Source organism: Oncorhynchus nerka, linkage group LG22 (assembly GCF_034236695.1).
Source record: "Oncorhynchus nerka isolate Pitt River linkage group LG22, Oner_Uvic_2.0, whole genome shotgun sequence".
NCBI lineage: Eukaryota > Metazoa > Chordata > Actinopteri > Salmoniformes > Salmonidae > Oncorhynchus > Oncorhynchus nerka.
This window is the reverse complement of record NC_088417.1, coordinates 37154071-37171821: the sequence shown is the minus strand read 5'-3', so window position 1 is coordinate 37171821 and position 17751 is coordinate 37154071. Positions and strand designations below refer to the sequence as shown.

At 44.3% G+C, this 17751-nt stretch overlaps 1 protein-coding gene across 1 annotated transcript in view; it reads right to left on the bottom strand.

The window, feature by feature from the left end:
* The window catches only part of LOC115105129 (phenylalanine--tRNA ligase, mitochondrial), a 126063-nt gene that overhangs the window by 32099 nt on the left and 76213 nt on the right, over positions 1 to 17751 (bottom strand). The window contains exon 7 of the mRNA XM_029626771.2: positions 15334 to 15485. Within this exon, the coding sequence (XP_029482631.1) occupies positions 15334 to 15485 (152 nt within the window). The remainder of the gene's footprint in view (positions 1 to 15333; positions 15486 to 17751) is intronic.

Below are 17751 nucleotides of genomic sequence, written 5' to 3'. Positions count from 1 at the left end.
GATGATACTAATGAAACCAGTCTTCCTGCAGCTGTCCCAAAAACCATCTCAATTAAATGTTAACAACAAAGTAGTCTATGCTTACCTGCCAGAATGACGTCACGATTATTTCCATCAATTCAGTGGGTATTTGTTATACAAATTCTACCATCATCTGCATAGCCGTGGGAAGTAGGGGTGCTGAGGGTGCTGCGGCACCCACTGAAAAATCGTAATAAAATATACATACAGTACCAGTTAAAAGTTTGGATACAGCTACTAATTTTATTTGACCTTTATTTAACTAGGCAAGTCAGTTAAGAACAAATTCTTATTTTCAATGACGGCCTAGGAACAGTGGGTTAACTGCCTGTTCAGGGGCAGAACGACAGATTTGTACCTTGTCAGCTCGTGGGTTTGAACTTGCAACCTTCCGGTTACTAGTCCAACGCTCTAACCACTAGGCTACCCTGCCGCCCCCAGATTTTTCTTTATTTTTTTACTATTTTTTACATCGTAGAATAATACTGAAGACATCAAAACTATGAAATAACACATATGGAGTCATGTAGTAACCAAAATTAGTGTTAAATCAAAATATATTTTATATCTGATTAAAGTAGCCACCCTTTGCCTTGACAGCTTTGCACACTCTTGGCATTCTCTAAACCAGCTTCATGAGGTAGTCATCTGGAATGCATTTCATATAACAGGTGTGCCTTGTTAAAAGTTAATTTGTCGATTTTTTTCCCTTCTTAATGTGTTTGAGCCAATCAGTTATGTTGTGACAAGGTAGTGATGGTATGCAGAAGATAACCCTATTTGGTAAAATACCACACCCATATTATGGCAAGAACAGCTCCCATAAGCAAAGAGAAACGACAGTCCATAATTGCCTTAAGACATAAAGGTCAGTCAATCCAAAAAATGTCAAGAACTTTCTTCAAGTACAGTCGCATAAACCATCAAGCACTATGATAAAACTGGCTCTCATGAGGACTGCCACAGGAAAGAAGACCCCAAAAAAACACTACTAAAGGACACCAATAAGATGAAGAGACTTGCTTGGGCCAAGAAACACAAGCAATGGACATTAGAACCGTGGAAAATTGTCCTTTGGTCTGATGAGTACAAATTTGAGATTTTCCGTTCCAACTGCCATGTCTTGTGAGAAGCAGAGTAGGTAAAAGGATGATCTCCGCATGTGTAGTTCCCACTGCGAAGCATGGAGGAGGAAGTGTGATGGTGTGGGGGTGCTTTACTGGTGACTCTGTCAGTGATTTATTTAGAATTCAAGACACACTTAACCAGCAGGGCTACAGCTGGATCTTGCTGCGATACGCCATCCCATCTGGTTTGCGCTTAGTGGGTCTATCATTTGTTTTTCACCAGGACAATGACTCAACACACCAGGTTGTGTAAGGCCTATTTGACCAAGAAGGAGAGTGATGGAGTGCTGTATCAGATGACCTGGCCTGCACAATCACCCGACCTCAACCCAATTGAGATGGTTTGGGATGAGTTGGACCACAGAGTGAAGGAAAAGCAGCCAACAAGTGCTCAGCATATGTGGGAACTCCTTCATGACTGTTGGAAACACATTCTAGGTGAAGCTGGTTGAGATAATGCCAAGAGTGTGCAAAGCTGTCATCAAGGCAAAGGGTGGCTACTTTGAGAAATCTAAAATATATTTAGATTTGTTGAACACTTTTTTTGTTTACTACATGATTCCATATATGTTATTTCATAGTTTTGTTGACTTCACTATTATTCTACAATGTAGAAAATAGTAAAAAAAACTTGAATGAGTAGGTGTTTCCAAACTTTTGACTGGTACTTTATATATGCATTAAAACAAATATTCACAAAAGTAGTGCACTGGGCCTTTAATAGTCCTATATTAGCAAAGCAATAGCTTTCTGCAGAGCGGGCAAAACCTTTTTTTCCACCCTCCCCCAGTGTACCCCGACCCCCACCTACTTCCTGCAGCTATGATCACATGCAGGGGTGCAACTATCACTGGGGACGGGGGGACATGTCCCGCCCACATTCTGAAATTGCATTTTTGTCCGGCCCAGTTGAATCATTGGAATGTATTACAAAACAAGGCAACGGTGTGCTTTAGGACTATGCGGACACCTCCTAGCGGTCGTGTAGGCTGTTTGCAGTGTTTATCCGACTAGATATGTCCCCCCAGTTCAAAAAACAAAGTTGAGCCCCTTATCACACGTGCACTAAAAAAACACCACTAAACAACAGCCTGTAGCTACTGTAGATGCACACTTGAATTAGGGGCAACTACACCAAAAACATCTACATTTCTCAGAATTATTCCAAACTTCAAAAATGGGTCTCATGATGTGATTTAAGCATTGTTGTTGACTTAGAAAAACAGATAAAGTTGATGTTCTATTTATAAAACTGACTTAGAGAGCGAAAAACAGGGAAAAACAGAAACCCGAAGAAAAAACGAATATCTAGATAATGCAGGCTATTTACTTAATTTTTCTGTTTTAATAAAATATATAATTTTAAGAACTAACATCATTCTGGCAATTCTTATCTTTCAGTAAAACTGTAAATAAGACTTTAATCTCAAGAGAAAACAGGTTAAATGTAAAAAAAAAAAAAAGATTTACCGAACTCTTCCTTAGAAAACAGTTCTGATCATATAGGCTTAGATCAACACAAAACCCCAAACAATTAACAATACACGGAAGTCATACATTTTCAGTAATTTATATTGTAATTTAATGTCGCTCTACACAATACCACAACACATTTTTCCAATCTGGGAGGGAAATAATGAATAATTTGCTGTGTATTTCAGATGGGATCAAGGCATTAGAATGTACCAGACGCCACCAAAATAAAGCTCTTTCGGCCAAAAATGTCAAACCCGGGGGTGCCTGGCTGGCTACTTTTTCTATTAGACTTGCTACTTGTGAAAAACACTGCTATATACACCTCCGGTTCTTCGTATCTTTCACCTCTTCTGATATTTGGTTTATTCTGCTCCATCTTCATTGGAAACACGTTTGTATGTGGGAAGAAAGTGTGTGTGGTGTGTGTGGGGACAAAGTGTATGAATGAATCTCCTCTTCCTGTCCATCATCCTCTCCTCCATTTATTCCTCTTCTCCCACACATTAGCTGTGACCTTTGAGTTTCTTATAGAGTTCGCTCTAACCACCTCTCTGCCTCCCACTCTGTAATTGAACTGGCATAGACATAGGTCTCTTTCGTGTAATGAAGTAATTACCCATTGAACTGGCATAGACATAGATCTCTTTCATGTAATGGAGTAATTACCTTGTGCTCTCCCCTTTTCCTCTCCACTCGACTGCTCTCCCTTCCTGTCCTCTCCACCCTGCTCCCCTCCTCGTCTCACCTGTCCTCTCCCCCTCCCTACGCCAGGTCGCTTCTTTCCCCTCCTCTCTTCCCTTTCCCTCCCCTCTCCCTTCTCCTCTCCTGCTATAGAACTGTCACTCATGATGTGATCTTTGGCCTTTGGACAGTAGACTGCTTTACAAGGCAGTGGACAGTGATGGGTTTATTCAGCTCACTGTCTTCAGAGGATGTAAGGTCGAGGGCGACAGCTGTGGAACTGTGTATGTGTTTGTGTTTCTGTGCGCACACGCCTGGGAGTGTTGTTTGTAATGATGATTGCTAAGCAGGGTTATCCCGCAGTCGGTTTTGTTTTCTCTGATGTGGAGAGGGCAAGGCGGCCCCCACAGCCCTCTGTTTATAAGAGCAGAGTAAAGAGTGACATTTAACTTGACCTTCTGCTGGCTACATAAGCCTCCTAGACAACCAGCCACTGGCTAGCACTGAAACAGCAAGTGCCAAATTCAACCAGGAAGACTGACCTGTAGATGTCATTACTCTTGTTGACTAGCAACCCGTGAGCACTAAAGTGAAGGTTTCAAACAGCCGCTCACTTACGTGCTCTCGGTTGCTGCTAAACCCAATATTCAATTGGTTACCTCCAACCCCAGAAAGATGGGGCCAAATGCAACACTTTTTGGTTTTCCATTTCAACACAGCTTCTCAAAACTCACTAAGGTCCTTGTGGTTGATGATACACCAAAGATATTAATACACAAAGTCACAAATACATACACGCACACAATCACAAGTCCTGCATTTCAAAAGATCATTCCATGATCCCTCAGGGGAGAGGGGAAAGAGATATTCCGGCCTGGCCTCTCGCTTGCCTGCCTTGCCACTGCTCTAATTACTGCATTGATCCAGTTGGCTCTGGCCCGCTCCCCCTCCTTCTCTCCTGACCTGGCCGAAGTTCTCCACCGTGACACATCGAAAACAAGGCCCCACGTCATTTCTTAGAAGCAATCTAAGCGAGAAGTCCTTGTGTAGTAAGGAATAACTTTGTTGAATGAGTCATGACAAATAAAATGTGTCCCTTTGCTCAGCAGACAACCGAATCAATTGGCGTGTTTTCGAAACGCTACCTAATAGAAGTGCTTCCCTCGCGGAGTTATTTCACTGGGACGAGGATAATGGCCGATAGGATAAAAGTCTAAAGTAATGGAGGAAGAAATGCCTTTAGAGTAAAATGTGGCAGGTGGTGGCTGTAGATTGCTCCCATTTATCCTCTTCCAGGGCCCAAAACTAATTACAGAGGCCCCATTTACTCCCCGTACACATCACCCAACCGCATCTTCTGCTAATTAGCAAACACTAGAATTATGGAAAAATTGTCGATTGTGCCGCTAACCCAGTGAATCAAATCAAATGTATTTATTTATTAATAAATCACTTGGGGGGGGGGGAGCACCTGCTAACTGTGTATAGACAATAACCCAAATGTATACAATCATGTAGATTCAGGCTTCAGTCAAGGTAAACAAATAGTACCTCTGTCTGGGACTAAGATTACTTTCAGATTTTTCTCTGTCAGATTTTGTTCATTCGGTTGTCGGTGTCACGTTCTGATCATAGTTCTGTTATTTTATTCTTTGTTTTAGTATGGTCAGGGCGTGCGTGAGTTGGGGTGGCCAGTCTGTCTTTCTATGTAGGTTTTTGTGTTCCGCCTAGTATGGTTCTCAATCAGAGGCAGGTGTCGTTAGTTGTCTCTGATTGAGAATCATACTTAGGTAGCCTGGGTTTCACTGTTGGTTTGTGGGTGTTTGTTTCCGTGTGAGTGTTTGTCGCCGCACGGTACTGTTTCGTTTTTCGTCACATCGTCTATTGTTTTGTATTTCAGTGTTCAGTTAGTTTTTTAATAAATCATCATGAACAATTACCACGTTGCATCTTGGTCCGATCCTTACTCCTCTTCAGACGAAGAGGAAATCTGCCGTTGCAGTCGGTCCCCAAGTCAGTTTTTTTTTGCCTGCCCATGTCTTGGAACCATCTCACTGTCCTGCCGTGTTCATTGTTCCTTTCATGGGGAGTTCCACTAGAAATCCAAAGTGTCTTTTATTGGGCAACATGCCTAGTCAATAGTCATATTTTTAAGCCTGGCACTGCCATTTCATTGACCCCATGTGGCTGGAGAACAAATCATTTCCCTCGTTCGTTAAGCCAGGAGAGTGGCGGCAACTGGCGGCCAGCGAGAGAGCAAAAGCGAGGACTTGCGGTTAACAAGCACTTTGGCATGCTACATGGAGGAGCACCGGTTTTCATCAGATGGCACAGTACTTCACCAGCGGATAAATCGCAGCGGCTAAACTCTCAGGGATCCACTACTAAAGACTGCGACTAGGCACCGAGAGCAGTGATTCACCCACAAGCATTTCAAGGGGGCTCTTGTCCAACGGTGGTCTTCATCATAAAAACAACTTTACATGAACGGTTGGGGATGGGAATGGGATGATTCATAAATGCTGGACCAAGGACAAGAAGCACCTGCCTCGCTGTGCTTAGGAGGACGAGGTTGTTCCGCGGTACGCACGACTTTCCAAACAAATGGCATCTTTCAAAATGGCAAAATGACTGAGAGTTCTTGTCCGTATTCTTTATGACAGCTTGGGGGCTTGTTGTGTGTAGGGGGGGGGGGGGGGGGGGGAATTTGATGATTTGGTCAATGTCTTGATGAAATAATAAGAGGGGACAGTGTAGAGGCAGCAATAATTGATGACTGTCGGTCGTCTAAAGGATCTCGGAGAACTGTCCGACCGTCTGCTCTTAGTCAAAGACGGCCGGGACTCTGGTAGCTTGAGTGGAGCGGTGTCGCTCAACCAATGGGTCGGACGTTCCTAATCAACACTGCTTAGGTGTAACGTTGACGAACAGCGGCTATGACAGGCTGAAACCACAGACTGCTCTCTTTCCAAGTTCCCTTTTTCTCTCTCCCAATCCCTCTCTTGCTCTCCTTCCCTGTCTCTCTCTTTCTTTCTCCAAATTGACAGCTCCATTTGAAGCCTCCCACCCTGACAGAATGGTGCTTACTGTTGAAAATCAACTTGAAGCTGTCTGCGGGGGAAAAAGCTCACCTGTGTCTGCAGCGATTAACCGAGGATGCCTGAGCACCGCCAGAGGAAATTAAACCAGCCTTAACTTAACCAAACAAGGGCAAGAACCATAGCAGATGAACTTTCTTATTGGTTATGATGACTAAATGGCACCCTGCCACACATATCAAACTGATCATAGAATAGCATGCCTGTAGAGAGAAAACCTACTATGAGGATTTACAGTGCACCACCTTCCCTTCGCCTGTCAAAGGGTCACTATTACAGTGTATTGCAACTGTAGGCTCACCTACAATATGTCAGGAGGCACAACACTATACTGGAAAAGCCTGCATGGAACCAAAACAGTGCAGTGCATTGTGGCAGACCTGTCAGCCTGAGGGGCTCTTCCCCCGTTACCCCCACTCTCAATTACACCCAGATTACCCAGCTGCTCCAGGCTGCTTGGCAGCACCTACAGCATGAATCTGGCCGAGCTCCCATTATGCTCACTTCAGCCTGGTAATGCCGTAAAGCACTCTTGTTAGCAAACTGAGGAATACGGTGCACTGTGCGCTAACGCTATGGGCTAAAAAATACCTAATAACTTGGAATACTGTGTACAAATGAGATATCATAAAGACGTTGGGATTCTATTATGTACAGAAGAGAATGGAGACAGGGATTGTCTTCTTTTCTTTTAATGATTTTAAAGTGTGGAACATTCATTTCATATGGATCCGCCTAAAATCAAATAAATGTAATGTTATGTCAATTAAATGTTATACCTGACAGATCATTTGACGGTAAATGTAATTTCCCTTTTACATATCTTTTTTTCACCCAATCTACCTGGAACTACCTGGACAATACACATTGTTACAGCATGTGTTTTGGCAAACACTATACCATCCGCAATAGGACTGTAATATGCATTCTATATGCATATTATTTTCTAACATCTAACATTTGTGAGTGACAAATCATGTGTGATGTAGGGTAATGCACTGTACCGTATTGAACTGTGCATATTAAACAACGATACATTATTCAAAGGCGTTTCCTGCAGTAGCTCCATTAAACTCAGTCTACTCTCTCTTCTTCCCTTGTCTCACTGCCTCTGCCAGCTCCCTCCTATCACTCTATACTGTCGCTCCCAGGATACCCCCCCCCCTCCCACACAACTCCCTCTCTCTGTTATCCCCTTCTCTCTCCTACCCTAGAATTTTCCCTCTCTCTACCAGTTCCTTCTCTCTCTCTAGCACACACAACCCCCACCCCCCGTCTCTCCATCTTCCTCCCTGGTCTCTGTCTTTCTCGCTCCTCCCTCTCTGCCTGCTCTACTCTGGCTCGGGGGCCGTGCTCGGCATTAGCCTGCTGCTTCGCCTTCTGGAAAGATCCCGGGAGGTTTCCAACAAAGAAGGCTGATTTTTAACAAGTCTGGCTCTCTTCAGCAACCCACTGCCGAAGACGGCCATTTGTCAAATGCACACACACCTCTCTCTCTCTCTCCATTTATCTCTAAACGTTTCACTGATCCTGGGACACAACACTCTGCATGGCACTCCTCTCTCTCACACACACACACACACACACACACACACACACACTTCCTCCATGTTCCTGTTGTCTACATATCTCACCTTCCACCCCCTTTCCCCATCTGTTTCTTTCTTCCTGCGCGTGCCAGCAGTAATTGTTAATTTGATCCAAAAAATGGTGGCCGGGTGCTCCCTATTCTGCCTAAGCTGAGAGGGGAGATGTGTAGGCCTTGTGAGGGACAGACTGAGGGCTCAGGCCAGGTGTGGTGGAGGTGAGATGGGCTTCAGGTCAGACAGTGTTAACGTTTGCCTCCGAGGACACAAGGCTAGTCTACTATATACACTATACTACTATATACACTAGCATGTACTGTACTATACTAGTATATTAATATGTACTGTATTATACTGTTATATACTATACATTCAGCAGAAGCTTTTCAAATTCTATTGGCCATTCTGGTGCCATTTTATGACAGTGGCTTTAAAAAAAATACCTTGCATATTTATAGTTTACAACAAGCAGTGTTGTGGTGGTTTTGTAGAGTACATACACAGGGATGCACACACACGCACATGATCACACGCATGCACACACTCTTCCTCATGAACGTCTCACATGGAAAGCATGCCTATGCGAGAAGAGCATGCAGTACAACACAGAGACCAGACGACAGCCTCTCCTCGAAAATATAAACCAGCAAGGGGGGTGTATCAATGGAACTTGCCCCTTGTAGAGTTGTAACATATACTGCTAGTTACATAGTAACACCTTCGTAGTGACATGGTAATACAGTTAAGCGGATAAACTCAGTGTTACAACTTTCCCACCTCCCTCCCTCCCCCGCATGCCGTTGACTTTCTGTCCAAGCTGCTTGATTGACAGCACGGTTGACTTTACAAATGAATCCGTCCCGATGAAATCTGACAGCGTTACGGACCAATAAATGCAGATTTGTGTTGCATTATAGTGCCTATCAGCTTTGATTTGTAGCGCCACGTCCGAGGAATACTAGTGCAGGCCAGTAAAACGTATCAGTGTGACTACAGTACGACGCAAAGGCATTCAAACGGAATTCTCCACTTTGAGCTGAGGATTCCACTTTGTAGTGACATTCCCGCCAATGCAACATCGAAATCTTGAGAAAGATGGAATGGTTTGTTTGAATGCCGGGTTCTGTAAATCACCTGGAGGAGCTTCTGCAGTGATGTGACAGTTAAAGGCTGCGAGAAAAATATTTTGATATTAATGGTTAACAATTCATATTTAACTAATAGTATGTGGGGTCGACCAGCCTCATTTATTGTAATAATTATTGAATAAAGATGATTGTTTAAAGAAATGACAAAGTCTCTCTCACTTGGCCCTTGTCGGAAAAAACACATCATTTTACATGTGAAAATCACCCAAAGATTCACATGTGGATATTTTTTGCAAGATTTCACAGCAAACAAAAATGTGTCATTTCCCATAACGTCACACAGTCGCAGTTTTTGGAACCTACATATTTTACACACTTTGACATACATTATTACATTGTGTATGTTTATACAGTGGAAAGAAAAAGTATGTGAACCTTTTTTGAATAACCTGGATTTCTGCGCAAATTGGTCATCAAATTTCATGTGATCTTCATTTAGGTCACAACAATAGACAGTTTCCTTAAACTGATAACACAAACAATTATACGTTTTCATGTCTTTATTGAACACACTGTGTAAACATTCACAGTAACTGGTTGACACTCCTTTGGCAGCAATAACCTCAACCAAAATGTTTTCTGTAGTTGCGGATCAGACCTGCACAACGGTCAGGAGGAATTTTGGATCATTCCTCTATACAAAACTGTTTCAGTTCAGCAATATTCTTGGGATGGCTGGTGTGAACCGCTCTCGAGGTCATGCCACAGCATCCCAATCGGGTCAGGACTCGATATAATACTCCACAAGGCGTATTTTCTTCTGTTGAAGCCATTGTTGATTTACTTCTGTGTTTTGGGTCGTTGTCCTGTTGCATCACCCAACTTCTGTTGAGCTTCAATTGGTGGATAGATTGCAGTAGAATGTAAGGCTAAATGTCTTGATAAACTTGGGAATTGATAGCAAGCTGTCCAGGCCCTGAGGCAGCAAAGCAGCCCCAAACCATGATGCTCCCTCCACCATACTTCACAGTTGGGATGAGGTTTTGATGTTGGTGTGCTGTGCCTTTTTTTCTCCACACATAGTGTTGTGTGTTCCTTCCAAACAACTCAACTTTAGTTTCATCTGTCCACAGAACATTTTGCCAGTAGCGTTGTGGAACATTCAGACATGCTTCAGACATGCAGCAAATGTTTTATTTGGACAGCGGTGGCTTCTTCCGTGGTGTCCTTCCATGAACACTATTCTTGTTTAGTGTTTTACGTATCGTAGAGTCGTCAACAGAGATGTTAGCATATCCCAGAGATTTCTGTAAGTCTCTAGCTGACACTCTAGGATTCTTCTTAACCTCATTGAGCATTCTGCACTGTGCTCTTGCAGTCATCTTTGCAGGATGGCCACTCCTAGGGAGAGTAGCAACAGTGCTGAACTTTCTCCATTTATAGACAATTTGTCTTTCCGTGGACTGATGAACATCAAGGCTTTTAGAGATACCTTTGTAACCCTTTCCAGATTTATGCAAGTCAACAATTCTTATTTCTTAGGTCTTCTGAGATGTATTTTGTTCGAGGCATGGTTGACATCAGGCAATGCTTCTTGTGAATAGCAAACTCAAATTTTGTGAGTGTTTTTTATAGGGCAAGTCAGCTCTAACTAACATCTCCAATCTCGTCTCATTGTTCACTCCAGGTTAGAGTCCTGACTCCAATTAGCTTTTGGGAAGTCATTAGCCTAGGGGTTCACATACTTTTTCCAACCTACACTGTGAATATTTAAATTATGTATTCAATATAGACAAGGAAAATACAATAATTTGTGTGTTATTAGTTTAAGCACACTATGTTTGTCTACTGATGAAGATCAGATCAAATTTGATGACCAATTTATGCAGAAATCCAGGTAATTCAAAAGGGTTCACATACTTTTTCTTGCCACTGTCATTATATTCAACTTGTTCTCACTTGGGATTTGAACTCACAACCTCATGGTTCCATGGCATTCCGATCTTCCTACTACGACGCCATGTTTGTAGACTTGAAAGTAAAATCTCAGCTTGATTAAAAATACACTCAAGAAAAACAATTATATTTATCACAGTGTTTCAGGAGTAACATTACGTGAAAATCGAACTTGCAGTTCTACTCGTGAATTACGTTCCGATGTGGTCACGTGTAGTTTCTGGTATGACATGTTGAAATTTTAGCATTCACGTTTTCACGTGCTCAAAACGCTTTCACGTGCAGTTTCACGTTCTCACATGTTGCTTTTACACGTTGTCACGTTAACTTCACATAAGACCATGTGATCGCATCCTCTTTCTGTCGAGCCTGCGGAAAGTGATCAAATTGCAACCTAGTGTTACGAGTAACACTTTACCTCATCAGATCCTCCTCTCCACCCTCTCAGAGTTGGGCATCTCCGGCGCGGCCCACGCTTGGATTGCGTCCTACCTGACAGGTCGCTCCTACCAGGTGGCGTGGCGAGAATCTGTCTCCTCACCACGCGCTCTCACCACTGGCGTCCCCCAGGGCTCTGTTCTAGGCCCTCTCCTATTCTCGCTATACACCAAGTCACTTGGCTCTGTCATAACCTCACATGGTCTCTCCTATCATTGCTATGCAGACGACACACAATTAATCTTCTCCTTTCCCCCTTCTGATGACCAGGTGGCGAATCGCATCTCTGCAGGTCTGGCAGACATATCAGTGTGGATGACGGATCACCACCTCAAGCTGAACCTCGGCAAGACAAAGCTGCTCTTCCTCCCGGGGAAGGACTGCCCATTCCATGATCTCGCCATCACGGTTGACAACTCCATTGTGTCCTCCTCCCAGAGCGCTAAGAACCTTGGCGTGATCCTGGACAACACCCTGTCGTTCTCAACTAACATCAAGGCGGTGGCCCGTTCTTGTAGGTTCATGCTCTACAACATCCGCAGAGTACGACCCTGCCTCACACAGGAAGCAGCGCAGGTCCTAATCCAGGCACTTGTCATCTCCCGTCTGGATTACTGCAACTCGCTGTTGGCTGGGCTCCCTGCCTGTGCCATTAAACCCCTACAACTCATCCAGAACGCCGCAGCCCGTCTGGTGTTCAACCTTCCCAAGTTCTCTCACGTCACCCCGCTCCTCCGCTCTCTCCACTGGCTTCCAGTTGAAGCTCGCATCCGCTACAAGACCATGGTGCTTGCCTACGGAGCTGTGAGGGGAACGGCACCTCAGTACCTCCAGGCTCTGATCAGGCCCTACACCCAAACAAGGGCACTGCGTTCATCCACCTCTGGCCTGCTCGCCTCCCTACCACTGAGGAAGTACAGTTCCCGCGCAGCCCAGTCAAAACTGTTCGCTGCTCTGGCCCCCCAATGGTGGAACAAACTCCCTCACGACGCCAGGACAGCGGAGTCAATCACCACCTTCCGGAGACACCTGAAACCCCACCTCTTTCAGGAATACCTAGGATAGGATAAAGTAATCCTTCTCACCCCCCCCTTAAAAGATTTAGATGCACTATTGTAAAGTGGCTGTTCCACTGGATGTCTTAAGGTGAACGCACCAATTTGTAAGTCGCTCTGGATAAGAGCGTCTGCTAAATGACTTAAATGTAAATGTAAATGTACCTCCGCGTTCTTATTGCCGTGTATTTGCTCTTGTAAGTAGAGGGTAACAGGTAGTACAATTACAGCACAGAAGTAACCCTAACTCTAAGTACAACGCAACAATAACTAATTACAATACATGTTGCACTACAATGACTGTGATTTCACCTACTTTCGTTGAATTCACCGATTGTAAGTTGCTCTGGATAAGAGTGCCTGCTAAATAAGTTCTGCTAAATGAATTCTTGATTGGTGGCGCCGTGCCCGCTTTTCACAGGACACGGTGTACATCAAGGAGGAAACACAAGTCTCAGAATACTCCTCCCTGCTTGCGCAGGTTATATATAAATGGCGTACAGACAGAGACAGAAGGGTACGGTCGCCCGCCCGCCCTCATCAGGAGCAGCTTGCCTAATTCCATGAGTCAGCGTTGATGCTAAGCAAACAATGTGAGCTCGGCCCACCTCAGCTCATCTCTCTCTGGGTAAAAAAAGGGTCTCTGGTGAAACTGCGGCACAAATGATCCCAAAATGCTCATGACCTTGAGGACAATCATTCTCACAATATGCTATCTCAAATTCACAAAAACACACACCCTTAAAGACACATACACCTAAAAAGACAGGAAAGACAACATTTACATATTGTGAATCAGACAACTGTGATACTGTTCTTTCTCGCATTCACAGTACACACACACACACACACACACACACACACACACACACACACACACACACACACACACACACGTCAGCCCTAATGAAGGGTAGGGAAAAGGTCGCTATTTAAAAAAATATTAAAAGCAGGGACAGAGATTAATGCGCACAGGCAATTTTACACACCACGGGCCCCTTTTTTCACCATTAAACACACTACACACACACACATTCATGGTTCGGTAAACTACTAGGATGCGGGGCGGGCATAAGTCCTGCGCCAAGCTGTGTCCACTGCCTGCCCTTTACGCCCTGTATTTAAAAAATTAGACGTCAAGGCTGAGGCTCAGGGGTGAACGCTAAGAACAGGATAGTGAGGGAAAAGGAAACAGCTTTGTCACTACAGAGAGGGAGTGTCCCTCAAGGGTGAATCTCAATAAGGAATAAAGTGACTTCCTCTCCTCATCTCCTTTCCTTGAGCTGCACGGACCTGTGAAAGGGGTGGATTGGTGAAGCAAAGACATCCGCCATGTTGCTTTCATCCATCCTGTGTTTTCAGGTTTTTATGTAAATTTCAAATGTAAAGACAGACGGGGGCGAGCAAGGCAATGCCCTACTAAAAACGTGCTACTGAAACGTATCGACACACATTGTGTAAATCCTTGATAGGAATGCGATGGAAGTAGTAATCTATTAGCCAGGGCAAAGCCAATCAGTCTCTGTGATTGATCTGTCACTGGGCCATTCCTTGTTTGTTCCTGTCGGTGCTGGGATTAGTCCAAAAGGTTCTGTTTGTTAATTGTGTGTGTGCGTGCGTGAGAGAGAAAGATAATTATGTGTGTGTATGACAGAAAGAGATAGAAATGGAGAGAGAGAGATAGAGAGAGAGAGAGGGAGTAGGTGTGAGCGTGAGTGCAAGACAAACAGAGCGAGCCTCATGTCGCCGATGTGAGTCGGGTCAAATGAAGATGTGCCATTAACAAACATTGACCCTCGGTCCTTCCTTGTCATTCGACTAAGGGCTCCAATCAACGGAGCAAACAGCACTCGGCTCAGTCGGGCTCCATTATCTTGCATAATAAGGAGCTATCAGAGTAGAAAAGATAAGCTAGACGCGGAGACATATCCACTATCAAAGACCAAACAATCCAATCCCGAGCCTCTCTGATGAATAGAGCATCGCTTAACCTTTTCTCTCCGAGCCCATTTGTCAAGCAGTGGAATAGATCTTACCTCACCCCTAATAGCAAACAACACCGTACAAACCAAATGAAGAGCATTCACCACATCGTTGTATCATTATCATTAGCCACTAAATGGTTTAACCTGTTAGTTACATTTGAACTAATATGTAATGCATATAGAGTCACAACATTGTTACACCCAGTGTTAAGTGTTTTTTTGTCTCTCACGACAAGCACATTTTTAAAGGGGGCATGAGGGGAAGGGGCAATTGTCTGGGGGGGTGGGGGCGGTTGGAAACTGAAAACCTGATTATGGTGGTAGCAATTCAGTGAACAACTAAATGAGAGTCATATACCAACTTTTCGAAGGTAATGCCCTTATCAGAGTGAGGGGCACTATGCCCATCGTTGTTCAGTCGTGGCACCCTAGGTATGCCGTTTGAGTACCACTGCTATATCTTCTTGAGGGCGTGATGTCTTACTTTGGATGTGTGGTGGATGAGAGCAGTGTTTTGAGGACCCCCTGCGATTGCACTTATTTGATCTAAGCCAGTATAAGCACACCTGATTCAACTGGTCAACTAATCATCAAGCACTTGAATCAGGTGTCAGGTCAGGTAGTTAAAATCAGAACCAAACGGAGGTAAACGGACTGAAACGGGGAGGGACTACCTGAACTTTTCCAATAGGAAACACTTGTTTTCCATTACAAAACATTTTGCTAGTGTGCACTAATGAATACGACCCAGGTGTGCTAACACTAGGAAACACTGTGTTGAGTCCTACAGCTCTGTGTCTTGTGAAGAACATGGAGCCTTACTTTGGATGTTTGAACTGGTCAACCAGGGTGACCTTCTCCACCAGGTCTCCTCCGATGCTCCTCACCAGGTCATAGAAGTCGTTCTCTGTGTAGCCCTCGGCCGGTAGCCAGAAGGAGATGTCGTTGATCAGAGGTGGGTACTTACTGAGGGGCTTGAGGAGGGGAGGAGGAGGGGGAAGCGGGATGGGGAGGAGAGGAGATAGAAGCAGAGAGGAAAGGGGAGAGAACTTTTAGAACAAAGACTAACAATGAGACACAGCAATGCACGCTTTGCCTGATATGGAGGTCCTGGATGGCAGGGAGCTTGGGCCCAGAGACGTACTGGGCTGTCCGCATCACCCTCTGTGGCGCTTTGCTGTCGAGGGTGGTGCATTTGCAATACCAATCGGTGATGCAGCCAGTTAAGATGCTCTCGATGGTGCAGTTGTAGAACTTTTTGAGGATTAAATATTTTCAACCTCCTGAGGGGGAAGAGGCGCTATAGTTATTTCCACACTTGTCCAGGTGGGAGAGGGCAATGTGAAGAGCAATTGAGATTGCGTCATCTTTGGATCTGTTGGGGCGGTATACGAATTGGAGTGGGTCAAGGGTGTCTGGGATGATAATGTAGATGCGTGTCATGACCAGCCTGGTACGTCTATGTGTGCACATATTTACAATGACGGTCTACCCGGACAACACTGGGCCAATTGTGCACCGCCCTATGGGACTCCCAATCACGGCCGGATGTGATACAGCCGGGATTCGAACTAGGTACTGTAGTGACGCCTCTTGCACTCAGATGCAGTGCCTTAGACCACTGCACCACTCGGGAGCATTATCAGGACAGAGAAACCAATGGTCACATGGAGCACTCCAAACAAAAGCCAATGAAAACATTTACAAATCTCACAATTGATGCTTAGTTTGTGTTGTCCAGAAGCCAAAAGAACAATTCTAGTCAAATTAGCAACCCAATCTAGTTGTTGCATCTTTAGATACCCCCCCCACTTTTACATTTTCTAACAGATTTTCCTCTCCGTCACATTTGGAACAGCAATCAGGTGGGCTATTTATAATGGTGTTTTCCCAGGTGCTCTGTTTAGAATGGTGTTTTCCTGCTAATTGCATTTTGGCTAGTTTTGGCACAACATCATGGCCTTGGGAATCCTCTGTCACTCTTCAACACTGACACAGGGGAAATATGAGACTAATTATACACTCTCCGTGAATCCCAAATTGAACTAGCCCCTCCTCCCTAGGCACATCTGTAGAGGGCACTTCTGTAAATCTGAAGAGATTGGATACTGTAGGTGTAAGCAATATGGAACATTTCCACAAAGCTTATCTGAAGGCAAGGTGACGCAAGTACCATATTGCTTATACCTATCCTATCCCTTCAGATCTACACGAGTGCCAACGCATTGATTTGGGATTTAGCATAAACCGCTTTTCCCCCCCAAAACACATACAGTAAATGTATCCCCTTGTATGTCTTTGGTACTACTGAAGATGACAAAATCTTTTAGCAGAGGTTTTCACCCAAAGCAACTTCCATCTAACGCATAAAAATAAGTTGAAATTGACCAAAGTATTTGGTCTCCACAATTCTTTATTTCTCTGTTAATATTACAGAACCTTTGTTTTTGATTCAGAACTTAATATATCCATTTAAATCAGAAAAACAGAAATGGAATTGAAAAAACTATTGACACCCCAGACTTAATATTTGGTAGCACAGTCTTTGGTCAAGTGCTTCCTATAGCCATCGATGAGCTTCCTGCACCTCTGTACTGGCAGTTTGGACCACACTTCTTATGCGAACTGCTCCAGTTCTCCCAGATTTGAAGGGTGCCTTCGCCCAACTGCTCTTTTCAGATCTCTCCACAAGTGTTCAATGGAATTTAGATCTGGACTCATTGCGGGCCACTTTCAGAACAGTCCAGCATTTTGTCTTGAACCCTTCCCTTCCTTTTTGAAGTGTGTTTGGGGTCAATGTTCTGCTGGAAGACCCATGACCTTCGACAGAGACCCAGCCTTCTGACACTGGGTCTGACATTGTGCTCCAAAATGCCTTGGTATTCTCCTGATTTCATGACGCCATGCACATGTTCAAGGCACCCAGTGCCCGAGACAGCAAAGCAACCCCAAAACATCACTGAACCTCCATGTTTGAGTGTAGGGAAGGTGTTGTTTTCCTTTGAAGGATTCCATTTGTTTTCTGTTGACATAGAAAAGGTATGCGTTTATCAAAAAAGCTCTACATTTAGCATAGGATTTTGTCATGTTCAGGTGCGCTTTGGCAAATTGCAGTCGGGCTTTCTTATGTCGCTCTCTCAGCAGTGGGGTCCTCCTGGGTCTCCTACCATATAATCCCCTTTCATTGAGTTGGTCGACAGATGGTGTGAGTTGAAACTGTCGTACCTTGTGTCTGAAAGT